At 42.3% G+C, this 23,900-nt stretch overlaps 1 protein-coding gene across 1 annotated transcript; it reads left to right on the forward strand.

Moving 5' to 3' along the window:
* The first annotated feature begins 473 nt into the window (after positions 1-473).
* On the forward strand, positions 474-21,967 carry SKOR1 (SKI family transcriptional corepressor 1). The gene is made up of 8 exons (XM_069976171.1): positions 474-2,048; positions 7,530-7,629; positions 10,306-10,416; positions 13,880-13,948; positions 15,016-15,090; positions 17,706-17,780; positions 18,545-18,610; positions 21,230-21,967. Exons 1-8 carry the CDS (start codon positions 474-476, stop codon positions 21,337-21,339), a joined length of 2,181 nt encoding a protein of 726 aa, XP_069832272.1. The 3' UTR covers positions 21,340-21,967.
* Positions 21,968-23,900: the final 1,933 nt, after the last annotated feature.

Genomic DNA, 23,900 nt, shown 5'->3' on the forward strand with positions numbered 1-23,900 from the left:
CTTAACCCGCCAGCCCCTTGCTGTTCCTATGTCACTGGGTGAAGGAAGCCACCAGATTTGTTTCTGTATGCTGGGAGTGCTGCTTCTTTCTTTGGACAGTGGAAGTGATCACTTTATAGTTCATATGTCTGGTGTTTGGGTAAAAAAAAAAAAAAATGATATATATATATATAAATATATATATATATATATATATATATATATAAAACACACAAGTGTCTGCTTATTATTACGTGACATATAATAGTTGCTTGGTTATAATGTATGTGTGTATAAATATATATATATATATATATATATATATATATATATATATATATATATATACACACCCATATACAATTCTTTTTATACACTGGTTTATACAATACGTGTGTATTATGACTATATTTCCATGTGCCTTTTCTGTGTAGTCTATTTGTATGATGTATTTGACCTGCTATTTGGTGCCTGTGTCTTGCAGGGGAGACAGCATGGAGGGGATGAGCGCCCAGAGAGAGCCCGGCTCGTCGCCCAGCACTAAGCCCCCCGGCCAGGACAGCCAGCCCTTCCCGTCTCTGAAGCCCAACCAGGTGGGCGAGACGTCTCTGTACGGCGTGCCTATCGTGTCCCTGGTAATAGACGGCCAGGAGCGCCTGTGTCTGGCGCAGATCTCCAACACGCTGCTCAAGAGCTACAGCTACAACGAGATCCACAACCGGCGGGTGGCGCTGGGCATCACGTGCGTGCAGTGCACCCCGGTCCAGCTGGAGATCCTGCGCCGGGCGGGGGCCATGCCCATCTCGTCCCGCCGCTGCGGGATGATCACCAAGCGGGAGGCCGAGCGGCTGTGCAAGTCGTTCCTGGGGGAGCACCGGCCGCCCAAGCTGCCCGAGAACTTCGCCTTCGATGTGGTGCACGAGTGCGCCTGGGGCTGCCGGGGCAGCTTCATCCCGGCCCGGTACAACAGCTCCCGGGCCAAGTGCATCAAGTGCGGCTACTGCGGCCTCTACTTCTCCCCGAACAAGTTCATCTTCCACTCGCACCGGGCCCCGGACTCTAAGTACACCCAACCGGACGCCGCCAACTTCAACAGCTGGAGGCGGCACCTGCGGCTCAGCGACCCGACCGCCTCCGAGGAGCTGGCGCACTCGTGGGAGGACGTCAAGGCCATGTTCAACGGCGGCACCCGCAAGAGAGCCTTCTCGTCCCCGGCCTCGTCCAGCAGCTCCTCCCGCCAGCACCTGGAGCTCCCCCCTCCGCCGCCCCCGCCACCGGCCAAGAGCCTCCGGGGCGACGAGGAGCAGACGGCCCGCAGCTTCCCCCTCATCCCGGTGCCCAGCAAGAGCTTCTCCGGGGTGCTGCACAAGATGACGCCGCCGCTCTTCCCGCCGCCGCCCTACGGCTTCCCCGCCTTCGGACTGTGCGCCAAGAAGGACGATGGCGGCCTGGGGGAGAAGGGCGCGCTGCCCGGTGTCTTCTGGCCGGCCACCCCCGCCTCTAAGGACTCAGTATACCCGCCCTTCCCGGTCTTCTGGCCGGCGGCGGGAGCGCTCCCCGTCCCTTCCTACCCGGGCTTAGCCCAGCAACAAGCAGCGGGGAAATCCGCGGGGGAGGCGGAGGAGCCGGAGAGCAGCGGGGAGGCCCAGGAGGAGCCGCCCCCGAGCAGGGACGAAGAGCGCTCCGGGGATGAGGGGAGGCCGGGGGAGCCGCTCACCCCCAGGAAGCTCCGCTACATCTCCGCCTTCAGGCCGGTGGTAAAGGCGGCCGAGAGTCTGGCCAAGTTATACGGGAGCCGGGAGGTGTACGGGCCCAGCCGGCCGCCGGGATACAGCTCCCCGGACCTGCTGAGCGACACCTCCAGCTACCGATCCGTCTCCCCGGGGCCGGACACCGCAGACGAGCCCGAAGTAGACGTGGAGTCCAGCCGCTTCCCCGAGGAGGAGCGAGGACCGAGCGTGGTACCGGGGCCCTGCTCCAGCGCCTCCTCCCCAGCATCAGCCCGGGACACCGAGGACCGGAGGGAGCACAGCCCGGGGGACAGCCCGCGGAGCACCGGAGGATACGAGGTGAGGAGCGGAGCCGGGACACGCGTATTGTATACAGATTATATACAGATACACAGGGGTGGGGTATATATACAGATACACAGGTGTGGCGTATATTATATACAGATACACAGGTGTGGGACATATTATACAGATAATATACAGATACACAGGTGTGGGACATATTATACAGATACAGAGGTGGGGGATATATTATATACAGATACACAGGTGTGGGGTAAATTATATACAAATAATATACAGATACACATACACAGATAGACATACAGGATACATAATATATACAGATGGAACATACAGGGGTATAACACACACAAATATATATATTACACATGTGAAACTGGCTCAGTTGCCCCTAGTAACCAATCAGATTCCACCTTTCATTCCTCACAGACTCTTTGGAAAATGAAAGGTGGAACCTGATTGGTTGCTAGGGGCAACTGGGCCAGTTTCACTTTACACCATGTTTAATAAATCCCCTTCACAGACTATACACAGACACAAACTCCCCCTTTCTTCCTTTCACCTGTCCCCTCCCTTGGTTCAAGTTGATAAGCATGTGTGTGTGTGTATATATATATATATATATATATATATATATATATACACAAAACACACACACTCACGCAGAACATGCATATAAAGTACGGCACATATAATCTTTACATAAAACATGGAAAATACACATTGAACATACAGGTTACATAGACTGAGGAAAGCATAGGACATAGATGTGCAAAACACTGGGAGTACGCCACATACATACAAACAACAGCTATGTAGTGGATAATGTAGATTATACACATAGATGCACATTATGTACACACAGTACCTAAACATATAGAATACATGTAGAGCCTACAGAATGTTGTTGTAGAGCAGATGCAGTGTATACATGTACCATACAGAGAGCGTGTATGTATGTGTGTATATATATATATATATATATATATATATATATATATATATACACACATTTATCAAAGCACAAATATATACATACAACCAACCTATCCTTCCACTTTACACACTTAACAAACATGGATGCACTCGATACATATGCTATATATGAATAGCGTACCCACATGATATCCAGCTCATATACCGTACATGTAGAGTACACACACACTACACTTACACACAGGCAGTGGGATATGTATTATTTATGATCTGGTTGATCCCAAAGTCTCTATAGAGAAAGTATCCGCAGTTGTATAAGGGTGCGGGCAGTATTATATCCTCCATACCCTGTCATGGCTCCCCATACATGTAAGGACTGTGTTATTGCCATGGCCAGCAGTTTCAGCTATTTCCCGTTCAGCCCACAGCTGTGACTCCAGTCTGCCCCATAAACACGGACATTTGGATTGGCCAAGCATGCGTGTGTTTCTTTTCTGTAGGAAAGGGGAATAAGTCAACATGAAACCTTGAAGCCTCCCCTGTGGCCGTAGATGTTGGGGCAGATATATAACGTCCTGATGTCAGCAGGTTCTGCTGACACTTGTCCGTTGTGTACTTATCAGTTGTCGCTCACTGAGCCTTTATAAAGGTATAGACCAGTATAGACCAGTCCCTATGGCAGGGTCTGCGATACAGTCATGGCCAGTTACAGAGCTGTCATCTAAAGCCCCAAGGCCCTGATGCACAATCTGCACTGGGGAGCGCCAGCTATCACATGCCCTTCATAGCAGCACCACAATATGGCTGAAGGGATGGTTGGCCCCTCAAGCACCTGGGGTCTTGTTCTGCCTCTGCACCCCTATAGTTATATTGGGGGATCCCACAGTGTGAGACACCTTTGTTGTAGTTGATGCTTGGTTTCTGCACTCGGCTGAATGGCCCTCCATACAGTCAGTCTTTGCAGGGTGTCATGAGGAGTGGGGGATGGCTTTGAGTTACTGGGGTTCTGCAGTTACTGGACTGATTATGGCTGGCATGTCCATAGTGGTGACTGCCAGTGCATTCCTATTTCCAACACACATTACATATTCAGTGTGAGGATTAGTACTTAACCCACCAGTAGGGTGCAGTGTTCTCTCTCACAGTACTAATCATGTATATGTGATATGTGTATAACCCACCAGTAGGGTGCAGTGTTCTCTCTCACAGTACTGATGCATGTATATGTGCTATGTGTATAACCCACCAGTAGGGTGCAGTGTTCTCTCTCACAGTACTAATGCATGCATATGTGATATATGTATAACCCACCAGTAGGGTGCAGTGTTCTCTCTTACAGTACTAATCGTGTATATGTGCTATGTGTATAACCCACCAGTAGGGTGCAGCGTTCCCTCTCACAGCACTAATGCATGTATATGTGATGTGATATGTATCTAAGTCACCAGTAGGGGGCAGTATTCTCCTTCTCTGATCTAATGCAGGTCTCTATGGCTGTATTTCATGTGATGTAGTAGTATACATACCACCAGAAGTTTTCTTTTTCCACATACTAATGCAATTATATGTTTATACTGGATTTTATTAGATGTAGTTAGTAGTGATGAGCGAATACTGTTCGATCGAATAGATATTCGATCGAATAGTGAGATATTCGAATATTCGATATTCATACGAATATCCCGTGAATATACGATACATATTCGATAAGCGTTCAAATCCCCCCAGCTTCCGGTTTCACCCTCCAAATGGTCAGATAGATGTTTTTCACTAATCGAATACTTGTTCCCATAGACTTTAATGGGATTGAATATTCGATCGAATATTTGCGGGATATTCGTACGAATATCAAAAATTCGAATATCTCACTATTCGCTCATCACTAGTAGTTAGTAATATAACCTACCAGTAGGTGGCAGTATTCTTTTCTTCAGTACTAATGCAGTTGTGTGTGACTGTATTTTCTGTGATATGATTGCTATATAACCCTCCAGCAGGGGGCAGCGTTCTCTCTCTCATATATGACGGTGTATATAGTGGTCAGTGGTGTATAGGTACACCAGTTATGCTCTGCTAGATAATATATACAAAGCGTTAGTGATAGGTACCACATAGACATCAGTACTGAGCAGATGCCGTGCTCTGTATAAATAAAGTAGGAGAAAACAACAAAGGTATTAGAATAAATGGCTGCGTCGGTCGGGTAACCCGCTTCGCTGCAATTACCCAGGATCATTTATGGCTGCATTGTGCTCTCTCCCCTATCCGATTGATGCTGCACGCGAGTGACAGAGAGCGTCTTGTAAATGTCACTTCTGTCTAGTCATTTACTAAGATGATAATACTGTCATATAGCCGGCATAAATAGTTATTGCTTTTTCATCACTGATGTTTTGTGTGTAATTGTATCTGTTGAGTTCTGAAGAGGGGATAATTACAGACCATAACATTTACCTTGGAAATACACAGCCAGACCCCAGGAGTTTAATCCTGCTTTGTGCTGCCCGTCCCCCCCGCCGGCTGAGAACACCTGTAAGGTTCCATGGAAGCACATTACCATAGAGTTAATTATCCTGATTAGAGAAAGTCCTTTCATGCTCGCAGGCTGCGGCGTACCGGGGCGGCCCTTTGAAGAGACTGTGCATATTGGCCCTCTTCTAATGTGGGCAATTTTCTCTGAAGCACTGATAATTATATATAATAAAATGCTTGTCCTCTTTAAGATCTTGTTTTATTTACATCTGCCTGATCAGCTATCAAAGGTGCAGGATATCCTGGGGGGCTGGGGGGTCCCTGTCAGCCGTTTATGGAGCGGGTGCAGGAGGTTCCGGGGGGGACTGTGGAAACTAGGCAAAACTTTCCCTATCCAAGTCTCTATGATATAACTTAAAGTGCAACCTCCACCATAGTGACATCACACTAACGGAATCTGGATGTCACCGCAGAGATTTAGTTGGATTAATAATAATAATAATAATAATAATATTAATAATAATAATATATATATATATATATATATATATATTGACAAGCAAACACAATATACCTAAAAACCACAAAGGGGCTCATGTAACACACATGAGAAAACATTTGTCCCTTTAAGGCTTCCCCTATAGCATTTTTATCTTGTATTATAAAAAAAAAACCACAATGAATTTCATATGATTTCCCAAATGTTTGTTGGATGGCTTTTGCATTCAAACTTTTTTACATGTTTTTCTGTCAGGTCCTAAAGAAAAGCCTATCGGGGTAAAAACATTAGACTGTAGTAAAATGTAAAAAATAGCCCCAAATTAATTTTTTAAAAATATTTTACTACCGTTGTTCTGCTAATATTTGCACGTAGCATTTAAAAAGAAAAAAAAAAAAGCTTGATCCCCTTCCCTTCTAAAAAATAAAAATAAAAACACACTACAGGAGTCATATAATTTTTTATTTTGTGACAAAATGATGTGTTCAGTTTATTGCATATTATGCAGCACCCTTGTCAGTACACTGGAGTGTATACCATCAGATTTATGAATAGATGCGTCCGGCGGCGGCTCAGTCACCCCGTACCCCTGTGCTGTTGTGTCAGAATTTTGTGACTTTTTAGAAGGAAGCAAATAATGAATTAGGTGGGGACAGGCACGCTATACAAATCACACCACTTCTCTATGACCGGATAGGTGTAAGACTGGGGGGAAAAAAGAGTAGATGCTTAAAATCAACTGTGCACAGGAATACTAGACCACAAAGGTGCAAAACATATCATACAACTAGTCCAATGAGCTTGATACATGAAAGCACTATATATATATATATATATATATATATATATATACAGTACTATGTTAGTACTGACGGCTCAGAAAGTTTCCTTTTTGTTAACTGTAAAATTTAGCAACGTATTTTGGCTAGATCTGCTGTATAGACTATTCACTCTACCGATAGTTGACTGCCAATAAGCAGGGATATGCCGCATCTCTTTGATCATATAGGCCACCTAAGCTGGGTTCGGATACATTTTTGCATCTGTCTGGGCTTATCATAGGCTCTTAGATGTCAGTTCAGGTCATTAGACCCTAAGTCGGGCTGGGAATTGCAGCCATAATATAGGCGTACGAATGTGCATTATACACTGGTGTGAACACGGTCTAACAAACACAATAGACAGATTTCACGCTGTTTATTCTGAGTTTACTATAATGCAATGACTTTGCTAATCATAATGAATTTCATTTGGCCGCCTGTCATAACCATCAAGAGACTTGCACTGGCCGAACTGGTCCTTATGATGGTCAGCTCTGATGGCAAGCTGCAAATGCTAAGATCAATAATCACATGGGCCCAGATTTATTACTCTGGTTGTGGCAACAATGTTTCTGAATTTTGTCTCCAACAGATAACAACCAATCACAGCTCAGGTTTTGTCTCTAAATGAACTGTGATTGGCTGCTACAAGAACCAGACATATTCGACACAGATAGATAAGTTATAACAGTTATGATAGTTTTAGTAGGTTTGCTGCTTTATAATACAACCTGTAAAGTATCACAGTATGGGTAAGCGTTACAGTATCTGTCATCTTGTATTCTCCAGGTTTACACAAAGCAGATGGCAGATGTTCCCCCGACCCTGAAGACAAACGCCACACATCAAGGCCTCCCAACATCCTATCTCTGCAGCCAAGACCCAAATGGTAAGACGAAGAGCGTACTACATTAGAGTCATTACTATGGAGCTTGAGTGCTGTATACCTTTTCTGGTTACCAGCTTTACCTTATACACCGATGAGCAAGATGCGGCCATTAATAGTGGGGCCGAGACAACAGCACAATATAATAAATAAATATAGCAAGTTATTTATTCTGTTTTTGGTGCAAACTGAGCCCCAAAAAGTCACAAGCCAATTTATGCTAAACTTTTAACCTTTCTTAGCACTCCCTAGTTTTAGGGGGCACGCTCCTATATGAAGGGTATTGTCTAATTTTTAGGTACATTTATTAATACTAAACCCAGAAAATGGTACAAACTGGCTCGACCCTAACCTGCTCATAATGCATAGAATAGTCCCAAATTCCATACATTTATTAAGAGTCGTGGACATGGTGACATCTATGTGTGTACTATGTAGATTCCCCATGTTACTCTCCAGGATAATCCAGCAGTTCAGAGAAGGCGCTGCGGTGCACTGACAGGCTGCTGTAAATGGTGTCTTATGATGAAGACTCCTACAGGGCACCAGCAGGGAAGTGCCAACAGGATCCTTGTCTGGCTGTGGTTAAGAATAAAACTTCAAAAAGTCCACCAACCTTCAGCTTGTGTAAGCAAGGCCTTAAAAGAGCTGACCCTCCTCCCAGTATGACTATGTAAATAATCTGTTCATCTATGGCAATTGCACCTTTACAGTCCCATCACATGTGAGATATATAGACCATGTTTAAACATCTCCTGCCAGATAGATGGTTGTTTGTACTGTAACATGTAACTGCCTATAGGTCTGTGATTTCCTATGGTGATGCACATGGTAGAACCAGAGAGAATGTTCAGGATAATCTCTGCATGGATGCACTGATCTTAAATGATTTCCCCAAGTGTGGAAAATATCAGATTACAACAGTACAGCACCTTGTACCGCATGTACGCGACACCAGTCAGGGACTATTTCTAGTGTGGAGGTCAGCCTTAAAGTCCCCTCCACAATCGAGCAGCCATTCACATGTTGTTTCCGCTGTTGTCGGGATGCTAGAAGGATTTGCCACTTTGTTGATGATTTTCTCCATAGACGCTCACATCAGATCAAATATCCTTCCCTTATATTGCCCCCTAACAAAAATTATTCCCTAATAATATTGAAGCCAGGAGTGAGGAGTTTTTTAAAGCAGCTTTCAGATACAATATATGATATATACAATATATAATATAATTAACCCATAATTTAAAAAAAGTTGCAAATATTCTAAAATAAAATAAATACAAATTTTTACAAATAAAGTGCACTCAATAGTGCAAAATACAGTATATATTATGTCTAGTATACTACTAGTGGTGTACTATTGTGCAAAATACAGTATATATTATAATAATTGTTTATTTGTATAGCGCACACAGATTCTGCAGCACTTCACCTATCTGTATGTCTAGTATACTACTAGTGGTGTACTATAGTGCAAAATACAGTATATATTATGTACAGTATAGAACTAGTGGTGTACTATAGTGCAAAATACAGTATATATTATGTATAGTATAGTACTAGTAGTGTACTAAAGTGCAAAATACACTATATATTATGTACAGTATTGTACTAGTGGTGTACTATAGTGCAAAATACAATATATATTATGTATAGTATACTATTAGTGGTGTAATATATTGCAAAATACAGCGTATATTATGTATAGTATACTACTAGTGGTGTACTACAGTGCAAAATACAGTATATATTATGTATAGTATATTACTAGTGGTGTAATATAGTGCAAAATACAGTTTATATTATGTATAGCAGTGATTTTCAACCTTTTTTGAGCCGCGGCACACTTTTTATACTTAAAAAATCCCGGGGCACACGACCAACCAAAATGGCACAAAATGACACTAAAACAGTACATATTATACATATAGTTAATAATATAGATTCTAAATGTATTTATACTCACTCAGTGTGAAACTTGGGCCTGTTTTCTTCTCCCCCTGTGCTTCTCTCCTGTGCTTCTCTCCACCATACTTCTCCCCCCTACTTCTCTCCTGTGCTTCTCTCCCCCCTACTTCTCCCCCCTGCTTCTCTCCCCCCTGTGCTTCTCTCCTGTGCTTCTCTCCCCCCTGCTTCTCTCCCCCCTACTTCTTCCCCCTGCTTCTCTCCCCCCATGCTTCTCTCCTGTGCTTCTCTCCCCCCTGCTTCTCTCCGCTGTTTCTCTCCCCCATCCCCATGTTTCTCTCCCCCCCCCCCCCTGCTTCTCTCACTGTTTCTCCCCCATCCCCAGGTTTCTCTCCCCCATTGTTTTCTCCTGTTTACCAGGGGCACCATAGTTTAGGGAACTTTCCCCGCGGCACACTAGTGTGCCATGGCACACTGGTTGAAAATCACTGATGTATAGTATACTACTAGTGGTGTACTACAGTGCAAAATACAGTATATATTATGTATAGTATACTACTAGTGGTGTACTATGGTGCAAAATACAGTATATATTATGTATAGTATACTACTAGCAGTGCAGAGGATGTGCCAGACCCTCACCGTTATGTCTCCAGTTTAACACTATATATTCCACCAGTGATAAGCACTGCACTGTAGTGGCTTTCAGTAATTGTATATAGGTAAGATCTATATCGTCTGCTGAAGTTAAAACCTTGTTTATTGCTTTTTAAGAGCACGATTCAGAAGACAGTCATTCAACTGCGGAGGATCTAGAGAGCAGGAAGTCATTCCAAGACCAAAGGAGTCATATATCTCACCCGAGCCCGGCACACACTGACAGAGGTAGGTGCTATCTCTGGCCCCATGCAATATTTCTCGCTAATGTAGCATCCTCACACATTGCGAATGTTCCTTTCCCCCTTGTCGAATAAAGCAGCAGTTTGTGCTCTACCTACCAGTCCCATAAAATGTGTGCATTACCCCATCTCCCTGTTTAATGCCCACATTAATAATACATCTTTGGCACTTCTTATTCACAATCGATAGAAGGAGATTTAAATCAGCAGTAAAACAGCTTGTCCCCTCCAGCTTTCACCGGATAAATATTTAAATAACTCAATTGTTTAAAGAATAACCTTTCATGGGGATATGGATCTTACTTGAGCGGGCCGCTTCTACAAGACATCGCTGCACCAAAACTATTGGACTTGGTTTACAGTTATATACTAGGTCTAGACCGGGGATTCGACACCAGCCGCTACCTTTCCATACGGATTAAAAATTTACAATTGACTATAGAAGCACGAATCTCCCTTAGCAGAAGAGACTGACGGAAATAGGTAGTCCTGTTCAGGCCAGGCTCACATCAAGTTATTGCATCCTGGTTTTTAATCTTAAAAAGCAGAAAGTCAATATTTTATAAGAAGCAACAGGATCAACTATCCATTTTTAAATGGATCCATTGTATCAGTTTGTAAACTGGTCCTTTTTTTGGTTTTTAGGGTTGGTTAAAATCAGTTGTGTCATCTACAGGATGGTTCAATGCATATCCAGCAGCTTCCTGTTGCCATAGACTTGCACTGTACAAAATACAGATCCATTACTATCCTGTTTTTTGACAGGACAGAAAGTGAGACACTCTCGCGTTTTTCCTGTTAAAAAAAACGGATCCTGATGGAAGCCTGTCAAACAGACACAATCAGGCACTTCCAATGCCCCATTGAAAACCAATGGATCTGTTGACAACCAGAAAAAAAAAATCCGGGATAGCCAGACAAGCTGTGAACAGACCCTCAATGTGTTCTCTATGGGCTTTGTCTATAGCACGTTACAACTCAGCACCAATTGTCTAATGTGTTATCCATTGTAATGTATTCATGTAATAAAATGTAAAAAAAAACCCCAATATGTTCATTTTTGATGAGTCTTTATTATACAGTTTATAGTGAGATAATCTGCAGTTTGTAAATGGTTCCTATGCTATAAAGTACATATTGGAAGATATTTGAATGCTTTGAATTTTGGACACTACGTAGGTAAAGATTTATCAATATAATATATCAATGTAAAATATAGACTGGTGTAAACCACCTACAGCAACCAATCACAGCTCAGCTTTTAGCTCTGGTAAAATGAAAGCAGAGCTGTGATTGGTTGCTTTGGGCGATTTACATCAGTCTATATTTTACACCCTTTGATAAATCTCCCCCTACACGCAGATTTTGTGCAGCCATGCCAGGGGTTCGCTACCACATCCCTTTTGGTGTTCACTTCAATTTTTTTTCTCTGTAAAAAAGTTGGCATTTCTTAAAGGCCTCCTTCACCATCCACTTTCTTTATGCCATTTTTTGGCCTTTTCTTTTATCTGCTTTTTTATGCACTTTTTGTGGTATTTTTGTAGTACATGCACAAATCCTCTGATTCATTGATGATGTGAGCCAAGGCTTTCTCTTGAAGAATGGGAATGAATGCGACAAAAAATGCAGCTGACATGTGCACATGCGTTTATAAGCAGGGAAAACAGTGGTTGTCTGTCAGAGACAAATAATCCATACTGGGTAAAAAAAAAACCTCACATTGTGGCACCCAGTATATAACGACAACGACAAGATGTAAGAATCTTGAAACAGCTTTCTACAGATTCTGCTTTGGCTGATGACCCTTAGTTATATTCTAACTTGTTTTTGTAGATCAGACATTGAATTACAAGGTAGCTACCTACCTTCAATAGGTGGCACTAGAGAGCCGGCTTTCTTGCTTCTTACATACGAGATTGCGATGTATCAGGCAGTCACACACCTATCAATACGTCATGATTAGAGATAAGCGAATTTGCAGAAGTTCGGGTTCGTATGAACATGAACTATCGGCTTCTGATTCCCGCTGTCTGCAGCCTCTGTGAACAGGGTGGATACAGCCTTACGGACCGCCTGGAAAACTGGGATACAGCCTATGGCTATTTCTGTATCCCAGTTTTCCAGGAGGTCCGTAAGGCTGTATCCACCCGCTCCACGGAGGCTGCAGACAGCGGGAATCAGAAGCCGATAGCTCAGGTTCATACGAAGCCGAACTTCGTCAAATTCGCTGATCTCTAGTCATGATGCCATAAGCTGCTATAGACGTAGCACTTATCACTAACAATCCGAATAATTAATGATAATTGAAATGTCTATCGTATTAAAGTGATTGGTTTTAAAGTGTATAGAACATACTGCAGACATGGTCCATGTTAGTATTGTTCATTGGCAGTGGCTTATATCCCTGAGAGCAGGAGAATAAGGTAGTTGAAATCTAACACGCCCACTCAGTCATTCCCTGGGTGGCCCCTATCTACTGCCGGAATTGCTGACATTTTTCTAATGTGTTTGGGCGCCTTTAACTCTTCGGCGATAAGACGCAAATATGCTACAGACAAGCTTTGTCCTTACAGCTTTCTGATGTCTTCTAATTGGAACGTGCATGTGAAAAATAAGAACCTTCACTTTCATTACACCTCTACCTCGCCGGATACCAAATAAATCAACTCCTCTTACCGTCACTGACAGCAAAATCTAATGTTAGCTCAGTTTAATAACAGGATTGTCCGGTATTGTGCGCATGGGTTTGAAATGGACTTTGACGTCAGCCCGGTGGTGCAGTGGTCGGCACTGTTGCCTGTAGTTTGGGGAAACTGGGTTCATAAACCAACAAAAGACAAAATCTTCAAGGAGGTTGTATATACAATATAATGTATATTCTTTGTATAGGATTCCTCCCACACTTCAAACTAATAGGCGGATTTGGCATTTAGATTGTGAGCAGTGATGACAGGCTTTGGGGGTATGTTACCACTTATATTATTAAAGCAATAATTATAATTTCATTGATCAGAAATCATATGTAGGTTAGATGACCCCATCTTGTGTGTCTGAGGGGAAAGAGACTGTGAGCCTCATGGGGGACAGTATACATAAATACAGGATATTAAGTACATGTCTGATACTTATATTGCTCTTTTATGTAACATCATTGTATTGCTATGTATATACAAATTATAACATGTATTATTAAGTCTTGCTGGTTTTTATCTATCCCATATCTGGGGACGGATCCCCATTCACATCCCCATTAATCAGATCACACCGATAGTTTAAGATGCCATTGTTTCCACTTAATATGCATTGGAAGAAGTGAAGAGGGAATATTGTGTTTTATTATATGCTGCAGGATACAATCACATTTGTTCTTTCCATGTATTATTATGTGGATCATAAAGGTGATTTTTATAGTGAGCATTAGCCTTACTGTTCTTGCTTATTACAAACAGGGGAAGACAGTCCGATCGATGTCACCGGGACCCAGTTTGTAGAAAAAGACATTGAGAACATGGCAAAAGGTTAGTGCAGTCTTCTGCGGATCTCCGTCTTTTTAAACCTTACGTTGTAACCAGGATGTCTGCAGCTGTGATTTGCATGATAGTGACAGCAGATGAAGACATGTAAACATGGGGGAGACTTTTCCAGGTTGCATACTGACTCTTATTGAAGAGACTGGTAGGGTAGAGATTTTTCAACGATTAACAATAAACAATCTCAAACGACCGCTATTGCGAACGACCTGAAATTGTTTGCCCAATTACACGGTACGATAATCGTTACTTATGATCGTTCTTGCGGCCATCTTGTTGTCGCTATTGTGTTCACCGCCACTGCGAACGACTAAACAACGTCTTATTCCATGCGAACGATTTGCGAAAGATCAATGATAAAAATAGGTCCAAACTCTGTCAAACGACTAATGATTTCTTGTTGGTCGTTTAATCGTTGTCTGCAATTACACTAAACAATTATCATTCAAATCCGAACGATCTAACGATTTTTCTAACGATAATCGTTCTGTGTAATAAGGCCCTTACAGTAATTTTTAGACTATGCTCCATGGGGAAAAAAATCACACTAGCTCTCCTTTGCTCTTCTTTTTGGAGGAGAGCTCATTTGCATTTGCAGAGGTAGCATTAATATGGGAGAAATACATATACAGTGACGTATCAAGTGCAATGTCTTTTTTGTTCATACTGTAATGACCACATTGCTGTTGTTGTGCATGAAGTGCATGTAGACTATACTAATGCAAGTTTCCACAGCAGTTTAGCTAGAGATGGGTCTATGTAAATCTACATCACGTCTAAGTTACGCAAATTATATGTACAATATGTCTATGACTAGCTGCTATGCAACAATTTGGCTGTAAAAGTAAATAAATAAACAAATATAAATAGCAAAAGCAAAGCAGGTTGCATGTGACTTATGAGGAACAAAGTGAAATGCAACTTGCGAACCAAAAAGCCAACCTGTTTGCATTTCTTGTGCAATGTCAAAATGCAACATTGCCATCCATCTTTTGCATGGTTTATGTCCTGAATGCGTTTAGGTTTTTCCTCTCTAACTCATCATTTTCCCACAGATGAGCTGCAGAAACTGTTAGTGGAACAGATGGATTTAAGGAAAAAGCTGGAAAGGGAATTTCAAAGTCTGAAAGGTACGCTACCCAGCATTACTAGCAGGTTTCTATCCCTGTCCTGTCCTCACTTCAGACTCCTATTTATACCATTCAGTGGATTATAATTGTTTTATACTTTACCAGCTAATGTGTATGAGATGTATGTTGTAAAGGCACAGCTCCTTCTTACAAAGTAAGTCTCTGCACGAATCATCCCAGCCGGTACTTAAGTACCGGCCGGATGATCTTTCCGGCCGTAGAGCTCTGATGCGGGCGCATCAGCGTGCGCCCACATCAGAGCTTCCCAAAGCACACAATAAAGCAAGCGGCCGGAGCCGCTCGCTTCATTGTGTGAACTGACAGGGTTTCCTACAGCCGCAATTCATTGAATTGCGACCGCAGAAAACTGACATGTCAGTTATTTGCGGCCCCGAACGGGATCCCGGCCGGAGCGTATATGATGTGTATACGCTCCGGCCGGGATCCCATTGAAAATAAGGCATTGTTCCAGCCACTACTTTTACGTAGTGTGAACATAGCCTCATACGGCAAACAGATCACTGATCTCAAACTGATCACAGATCACTGGTTTTCTTACAAAGTAGTTTTGGTCTTTTGTTATTTCACCTGTTTTGCCATATATGCAGTATATTACTGAATTTAAAGTTATTGGTTTTTTAAAGCTTTTTAAAGATATTCTGTTAGCTCAGCTGCAGATATGGGCACATAGCCGATAGGGAGATACAACTAATGATAAATTCTCTTAGCTATTGTCTGTTTGCAAAGTTATAAAATAATGTTTTCCTTTCAAGACCAAATTACAAAGAGTCAGGGCTGAGCTGCAGCATGCATGCCTCTTCCCCCCCCCCCCCCCCACTTCTCCCTGTCCTGCATTATCGAGGTACAGGCTTGGGCTATGTACACACTACGTGAAGGACCGGCCGTTCCGTGACCCGGCCGGTCTCTGCAAAGATCATTGCGGCTTTGGGGGGGGGGGGGGTCAGATTGTGGGTACAGAGTCGCTTTAAAGAGTATGTAGATTTTTTTTTTTTCAACCACAATGACATTGGGGAAAAAACCCTCTACATTACCTGCAGAGAGGCAGTAACCAGAACCAATTGCTGCATCATAGTTATCTCAAGTAAAACATTTTTAAAAATATAAGTAATTTATTCATACATTGGGGATCCCTTCGTAGGGGTGACCCTTCATTGTGTAAAATATTGTAGCTGAGCAGAACTCACCATTTTATGGTACATTTTATTAAGCTACAGAGCTGATTTTTTAATGTATAGCATCAAAGCTCTGGCCTGGGTACAGGGTAAACTTCAAGCAGCTAATCTCTCCACTGAGGCCTGTAAATCTGTATGTATGCTGTATGGGCCTTATTCAGGTTACAGAGCAAATACACATTTCTCATGTTTATTATAATTAATATTTTACTATAATAAAAGTTATAATCTTCGCTTCCTAACAGGAGAGGCTAATGCTAATATCTTTGTTTTTTTTCAGTATTAAATAGCCATAGTTATCTAGTGATGGCTCTTGCTGTGGATAGTAATGCCTATTGTAAATGTGGGAAATGTACATGTACAGATCGTGCTATCAGTAATGCTGATCCTTTTGGTGTTGCATCAAGAACAACAATAAATGAGTTTTAATGTTGCTCTTGTATTGTGTTTTTTCTGGAAAGTCATTATTAAAATTACTCAGAAGTAAGCAAATGGTCACAAAAAGTATAGCATGCCGTCATAAACCTCAAACCTAACATAATACACGTTATGGTAACACATTATAAACTACTGCGTAGTCTAATCCTACAATTATACTGCCTTCTGCTTCTTGGTAATTTTCCTAATGTATATTAGCAAAAACAAGAGGACAGATGAGAGGGAGCATGACTGCAGGATCAGACTACACAGAGTTTGTTTGTAGTCTGTCACCATGGAAACATATAGACTTGCATTATAACTACAAACACGAAAGAGTAGGAAATTTTAAATCAGGACAGCTTAAAGGTGCTTCAGTTTTTTACTTTAGATACATTGGAACAATAACATGTACATTTTATTATATATATATATATATATTTATTATTTTATTTTTTTTCCCATTGATTTTTAATTGTGGGCACTTAATTACTGGTAAGCATTTAGCATCTGTGTCTCTCCAGCTGTTGCACTCATCGTACATGTCAGGGCATGATTGGGAGTTGTAGTTTTGCCACAACTGGCTAGAATTCTAGTTTACAACCTGTTAAATGGCCAGGTCTATTGGCATCATAGCTGGAGAATGCCATAATGGCTGCTTCTTTATCAGGTATCCTCATAGAAATTATGGTCATGACACTGAGCTATCTAAAATGCAGAATATGACTTGAGAATCCGACTTTGGAGAATCTAATTGAGACATCCTCTGGCAATATTAGACAAGATGAAGCTAAGAGCTGCGATTATCACCTTTACAATGTGACCTTATGGGTTTATGCCTCCTAGAAAGCGGTGGCTTGATGGCCTGGAACAGCTTAGGAGTGTCAGGTGGCATACAGCTCCACACTGGCATGGGAATGTATTCATTCCACTAATATCCTGTGCTTGTTTTTGCTGGGAAATATGTGTTTGTTTAATTTCCCCTGTATTTTTTTTTCTTTCCAGACAATTTCCAGGACCAGATGAAGAGGGAGTTGGCATACAGAGAAGAGATGGTCCAGCAGCTGCAGATTGTCAGAGGTAAGCTCTCCCGCCGCTCTGCCGTCATCTGACGCTCTTTACAATCGGCTCCGTTGCCTAGGTTTAAATGCAAGGTAATTTAACAATTATTTTTTCTTATTTAATATCCTCTGATTAGCCTGAACATAGCAAACAAGCCTGGCTCGGGCCTTGCAGGCACCATTACCAAACAGTGATTGAACTCCTCTGCACACTAATTTGCATGGGTTTCTAAATTAAAAATCGAGGCGTAAAATTACCTGCGTGTTAATGCCTGCGATTGTGTTTAATTCTACTCGTATCCATCTGCCTCCCAGCGCAAAATCACAGGCAGTGTCCTTACTGTAACTCACTTCTAACAAACTGCTCTGCTTTTAACCCATTCTTGCCCGCACCGTTGTCTTCCTCCATTGCTGTGAATGTGCACATTCATGCACTTTGCATTCTTTCCTGTTATAATACAGTATTATAATGCAGTGAACATGGACGTTCATCTAACTGTATTACGGACAGGATAATTGCATGGACATAAATATGGTATTACTGTTTTATAACATATATATACAGTCTATAGAGATAGTATTCAGATGTTCAAATTGTTCAGAAATAATCCCATTGTGCTGGGTTGGCGCTGATGGGGTTCATTGCACCCCTTAAGGACCCCTTGATCAGACCGCTAGATGTAGAATGGAGAAGAGTGTCCTTACTGGCAAGGAATGGGTTGAGCATTTGGAGAAAAGCCTGTCATTGAGCATGAGAAGCTAAAGTCTCCTTTCTTTCCCCAGACACCTTGTGTAATGAACTGGATCAAGAGAGGAAAGCACGTTATGCCATCCAGCAGAAATTAAAAGGTATTAGCAAAGGAGACAAGAGAAAAGTGTGTCACGGAGTAATTTTAACTGCATAAAATCGGTGTATATAGACAGAACAAGAGCGGCTAAACAAACACTGAACATACGTGTGTGCATTGGGAGGGACCAGAGACAACACACATTGGAGGCAGAGCAATGAGCGGTGTATACAAGGGGAGCCAGGGCGGCTGTAGGGTGCCAGGATGGGAAATAAATAACAACACGGGCAAACAAGTGAGGGGAAATGGCCGAAGTGTCATGCTACAAGGCACAGGAAGGGGATGGATGGGGTACAGGCCTGTGATGATATAGAATAGTAATATGAAGTACCAGACAGGGGGACCCTCTGTATATATTACAAGAAATATGATTAAAAATAGAATATGCTAATGTACAGAAATCTTATTCTGTACATTCACACGCTTCCCGCAATCTGTCCGTAGCATGGACGGTGTTCTGTGGAGTGGATCTCGGAGCTCCCCACAACATGATTAATTATGATGGCAGAAGCTCCAATACTATTTGAAAGTTTGCGCTAGTGTACTGACAGCTGCGCAGCTGTGTCAGTACACTAGCGCGAACATTTAAACAGCATTGGAGCTTCTGACATCATAATTAATGATGCTCCGAAGTCCATTGCAGAACACAGTCCGTGCTACGGACAGATTGCGAAGATTGTGTGAAGTTAAAGCAGCACTATGGGCATTTTTTTTTACTGTTTCTTCTCTCTGCCAGTAACATTTAAACAATTAAAGGGAAACTCCAGCTATTTTTTTCTTTGAAATGAGCTGGTGTCAGAAAGTTATATAGATTTATGATTTGCTTCTATTTCAAAATCTCTAGTCTTCCAGTACTTATCAGCTGCTCTATGTCCTGCAGGAGGAAGTGGTGTATTCTTTCCAGTCTGACACAGTGCTCTCTGCTGCCACCTCTGTCCGTGTCAGGAACTGTCCAAAGCAGTAGCAAATCCCACAGAAAACCTCCCCTGTTCTGGACAGTTCCTGACATAGACAGAGGTGGCAGCAGAGAGCACTGTGTCAGACTGGAAAGAAAACACCACTTCCTGCAGGACATACAGCAGCTGATAACTACTGGAAGACTTGAGATTTTTATATAGAAGTAAATTTACAGATCTATTTAACTTTCTGACACCAGCTCATTTAAAAGAAAAACAATTTCACCAGAGTTCCCCTTTAAACAGCTGTGATGATCCTTCACTTACTTTGTTGCTTTAGTTCCCTGGTACCACTGCTTGCACACATGACTGATTCCCATATTGTCTACTGTGTGGACTGGAAGTCACTTTCTCTATGTATCTCTAGGAGACTCACACTGAGTATCTCATACAAATGCACAGAGAATGTAACTTCCTAGCAGTCACTGTAGGAATAGCATAGTCCTGCTATCCTTAAGGCACCTAGTAAGAAAAGGATCATCTTGTCTAACTTTATAATGTCACCCGGAGTGCTGCTTTAAGTGTAGATTTTGTCCAGGGACATTTATCTACAACCCTTTATACTTTCTAGTGAAGCTGAAACCAAGAGCTGCTGAATAATTTAATATGCAGTCAGGCCAAAGAGCCCTAGAGATACATATTGTTCTCAGGTTCTGCAGTGCCAGGCTACACTAGGAGTAATACAGGCAGTAATACCTCTCTGGACAGACTGGTGTGTGCAGGTAAAGCCCTGTTCACATTAGTGTTCATCTTTTCTGGTATTTTTGATGGCAAATATAAAGCAATCCTTGAAATACCAGAACCCTGGTGGCTCCATTTACATCAATGAGGTCTGCTGGGGTTCTTGGTATAAAAGGAAGCTGGATGTTTAAAGCTTTTGTTCACACAGACATCTTTCCCATTCCATTGTTTCTTGAGGACTAGAATAGTGTAGTCTGCAGCATTGAAGGTGGACTCCATCATAAGTAAACCAGAGCCATCAGGATTTGTTTGTATCTATGTAAAAACATATTCGTCATAGGGATCATGGCTCCTGGTGTGACAAGAATCAAAGGGTGCTATTACACGGCCGGATTTATAGTGCTGCTAGATCAGCGCTCGTTTACTGGACCTAAAACATGGCCCGATAATCGCTTAGCAAGGGCTGCACAGACATCATTAGCGATGTCTGTGCAGCCTTTGCCTAAACAGATTTTACATCACCTGTCCACGCTCTTGGTCTTCTCCTGGCCTCTGCTCCCTCCCCGATCCTGCACGCTGCAGCTTCAAAGTGGCCCGTCAGAGCTGACAGGCTCAGCCAATCCCTGCCCAGGAGCGCCATAAGACAGCTGTAACAGACCGCTCTGAGGCTGCGCAGGACCCAGGAGTAGGCAGAGATCAGGAGGAGACCAGGAACATGGATAGGTAATGTATACTGCCCAATACACTGCTATGCGCTATTGACACTCTATAAATATGATCGTTTCATCAGCTGATTGTTGTCTCTATTACATGGAGCAATAATCGGCCCGATTGGATGATTATCACTCCGTGTAATAGGGGCCCTAACTCTAGGTCCTATGCATCACAATGTGAAGCAATCAGATTGCTGTATACATTTTTTTCGGATTCATGGTATAGTACTGTTTTTAAACTTTTTTTTTTCTATTTTCATTTTTTTTTAGATGCCGACACCAAGACCTTGCACAGAGAACTGTTCCTTCAGACGTCTAATCCTGCACCCCTTAGCTATATCTGGGCTCCAAGGAAACTGATGTACCCTCCAGCTCCATGAGAGAAACACAGGGAATAATCTCTGAACAAATCAAGCCATTCCCTGTTTCCAGTGGAAAGAAAGCACAAGTGTGAGCCACCATAGTGGAGTTTTTTTTCCCTAAGACAATAGGTGAACTTGTATATACTGTAAAGTGAGCAACAGGATGTCTGTGCACTGAGGAATCTGAGCCAGGAATGATCCACAGATCGACCGTGTATTATAAGGCTTTTGTGAATATCCAACACCTATATATAATATAAATATATATAAATATAAATATATATATATGAACAACTCTTGCAAAAAAAAAAGTCCAATGTATTAATTGTTTTACGATTTATTTCTTATTCTGTATGTTTCCACTGAACCTCAGTAGAACCAGTGGGGGTGTCCTCCTGGCAGCGGAAGTGTTACACTAGGGGTTATGGGTGGTAGAGTGGCCACGTGCAATGGATATCTATGTACTGTGATTCTTATTAAAGCAGTATTTTTTTAAGTTATTTGAATTATTTTCTATATTTGTTTGATTTCACCATCTTTTGTATTTTGGATGATGTAATAACAGCACTTTAAGGAGAAATCCGCCAACTTGTGTACAAAACAGAAAACTCAGTTTGTTCTAAAGGAAAAAAAAAATCTGTATAAGTGAATTTTGTTCTTAAATAAATCAAACTTGCTGCATAGTTTGCATTTGTACATGAGAGGTCCCAAGAGATGTTTCTTTGGAGGAGACCGACCATACAGCCCTTCTGTAGTCTTCTTGTGTGTTTCATGTTGTATTGGGAATGTATACGTATCATTTAATGAATTGTATTATTTGTGACACTGACATTGATTGATATGTTGGAACATATCACTAGGATAAGCACTATCGGTGGTGAAGGATGTTGGATGCAGGCCTAAGGCTGCCTGGAAACCATGGATATAGCCATAGGCCATAGGCTGTTTCCATGTTTTCCCGGACTCCCTAGGGCTGCATCCAACTTCTTTAGCCAAATGCCAATTGAGCATGCTTGAGTTGCGCTCATCTCTAGATGTCAGACATTCCTTAGACACCTCTCCTGCTCATAGGGGCTTCCCTCACTGTAGAGAACTAGGAACCTCCTAGCGGTCCCAGCTGTTGGACCCCCACTGATTAGTCAGTGTTGGCATGGGTAAACTGCTTGTAAAAAAAAAAAAAAAAAAAAAAAGTCTAGTTCAAGTATTTTTCAGGCTAGACTGAGATTAGGGACGCTCCCATTCTCTTCTATGCGACTGTCTGTGCCGCAATTACGGTCCTTAATAGGGTCTGGCAGTAATTTTTTTCTGCAAGGATTACTGACCATTCACAGATCTGTAAAATTACGAACATATGAACGGCCCAATAAGTATGAATAGGTCTTTTCTTTAGACAAAAGTACGGAATGTGTGAATGTAGACTTAGCTTAAACTGGCCTTTTTTTGTTTTTTGAATGCCAACTTGGTACATGGGCTTTTTTGTAATGGAATACGCTGTGACCAGATGTTAGCTGAGAGTCAACAGGTAAAAATAAAACGCAATATTCACAGGATGTTTTCTGCTATGGGCAGGTTTTTCAGGTCCTTTGCAGTTTTATGAAATTGTAATAAGGCCTGTATTTGGCATTTTCCATAGAGACGTAGTCATTTCTCTGCTGTTGTAAGAATGCTTCTCCTGGTAATGATCTGTTTCTCATACTGCACAGACATCCTGAGCCCAATCTGTATGCGGCCTCATGCTCCCTGATGCGGTACCGCACATATCATGCACTGTCAGCTGACAGCTTTCCCTCTTTATAGAATGAGTCCTAATGGTCACCATCTGCTGCCCGTTATACTAAGCTTCAGCACGAGCGCTTGTGGCGAATACCTCCACTGGCCTGCCTTGGCAGTATAAGGTGCAGGTCACTACCAGGAGAAGCATTCTTATAGGACGGATAAGGCAAGGACTCGGGCGGTATTGTCGGGGGCACAACACTGCTGAACATCGGCCACAAGGTTCTGAACAATTTAAACCTTCAGAGCACAAGAGAACCATCCTCCCCAGACTACTCCACCCACGTGCCAAGTTTTAACAGCCGCCTGTCGGGAACACTTGTTTAGAGCGGGGATTCCTCTCTTTTTTACAGGAATCCCTGCTCCTTTACAGAAAGTAGTGGTGCAAGGTGCATGGCTACTTACTGCTAGTCCAGAGGAGGTAAAAGGTGATGCTCTGCATCTGACCCTTGGAGTGTAAAAAACAATTAAACACATTTACTTTGTTCCCTATGGCAGTGATTTTCAACCTTTTTTGAGCCGAGGCACACTTTTTATACGTATAAAATCCCGGGGCACACCACCAACCAAAATGGCACAAAATGACACTAAAACAGTACATATTATACATATAGTTAATAATATAGATTCTAAATGTATTTATACTCACTCAGTGTGAAACCTGGACCTGTTTTCTTCTCCCCCCTGTGCTTCTCTCCTGTGCTTCTCTCCACCATACTTCTCCCCCCTGCTTCTCTCCTGTGCTTCTCTCCACCATACTTCTCCCCCCTGCTTCTCTCCTGTGCTTCTCTCCCCCATGCTTCCCT

The sequence above is a fragment of the Dendropsophus ebraccatus genome, chromosome 1 (genome assembly GCF_027789765.1).
Source record: "Dendropsophus ebraccatus isolate aDenEbr1 chromosome 1, aDenEbr1.pat, whole genome shotgun sequence".
NCBI classification, from domain to species: Eukaryota; Metazoa; Chordata; class Amphibia; order Anura; family Hylidae; genus Dendropsophus; species Dendropsophus ebraccatus.

Coding starts and splice junctions, on each gene's coding strand:
- SKOR1 (XM_069976171.1), top strand. CDS start 474: ATGGAGGGGATGAGCGCCCAGAGAGAGCCCGGCTCGTCGCCCAGCACT. Junction 17,781..18,544: donor GCAGCTGCAGATTGTCAGAG/GTAAGCTCTCCC, acceptor TTCTTTCCCCAG/ACACCTTGTGTAATGAACTG. Junction 18,611..21,229: donor CATCCAGCAGAAATTAAAAG/GTATTAGCAAAG, acceptor ATTTTTTTTTAG/ATGCCGACACCAAGACCTTG.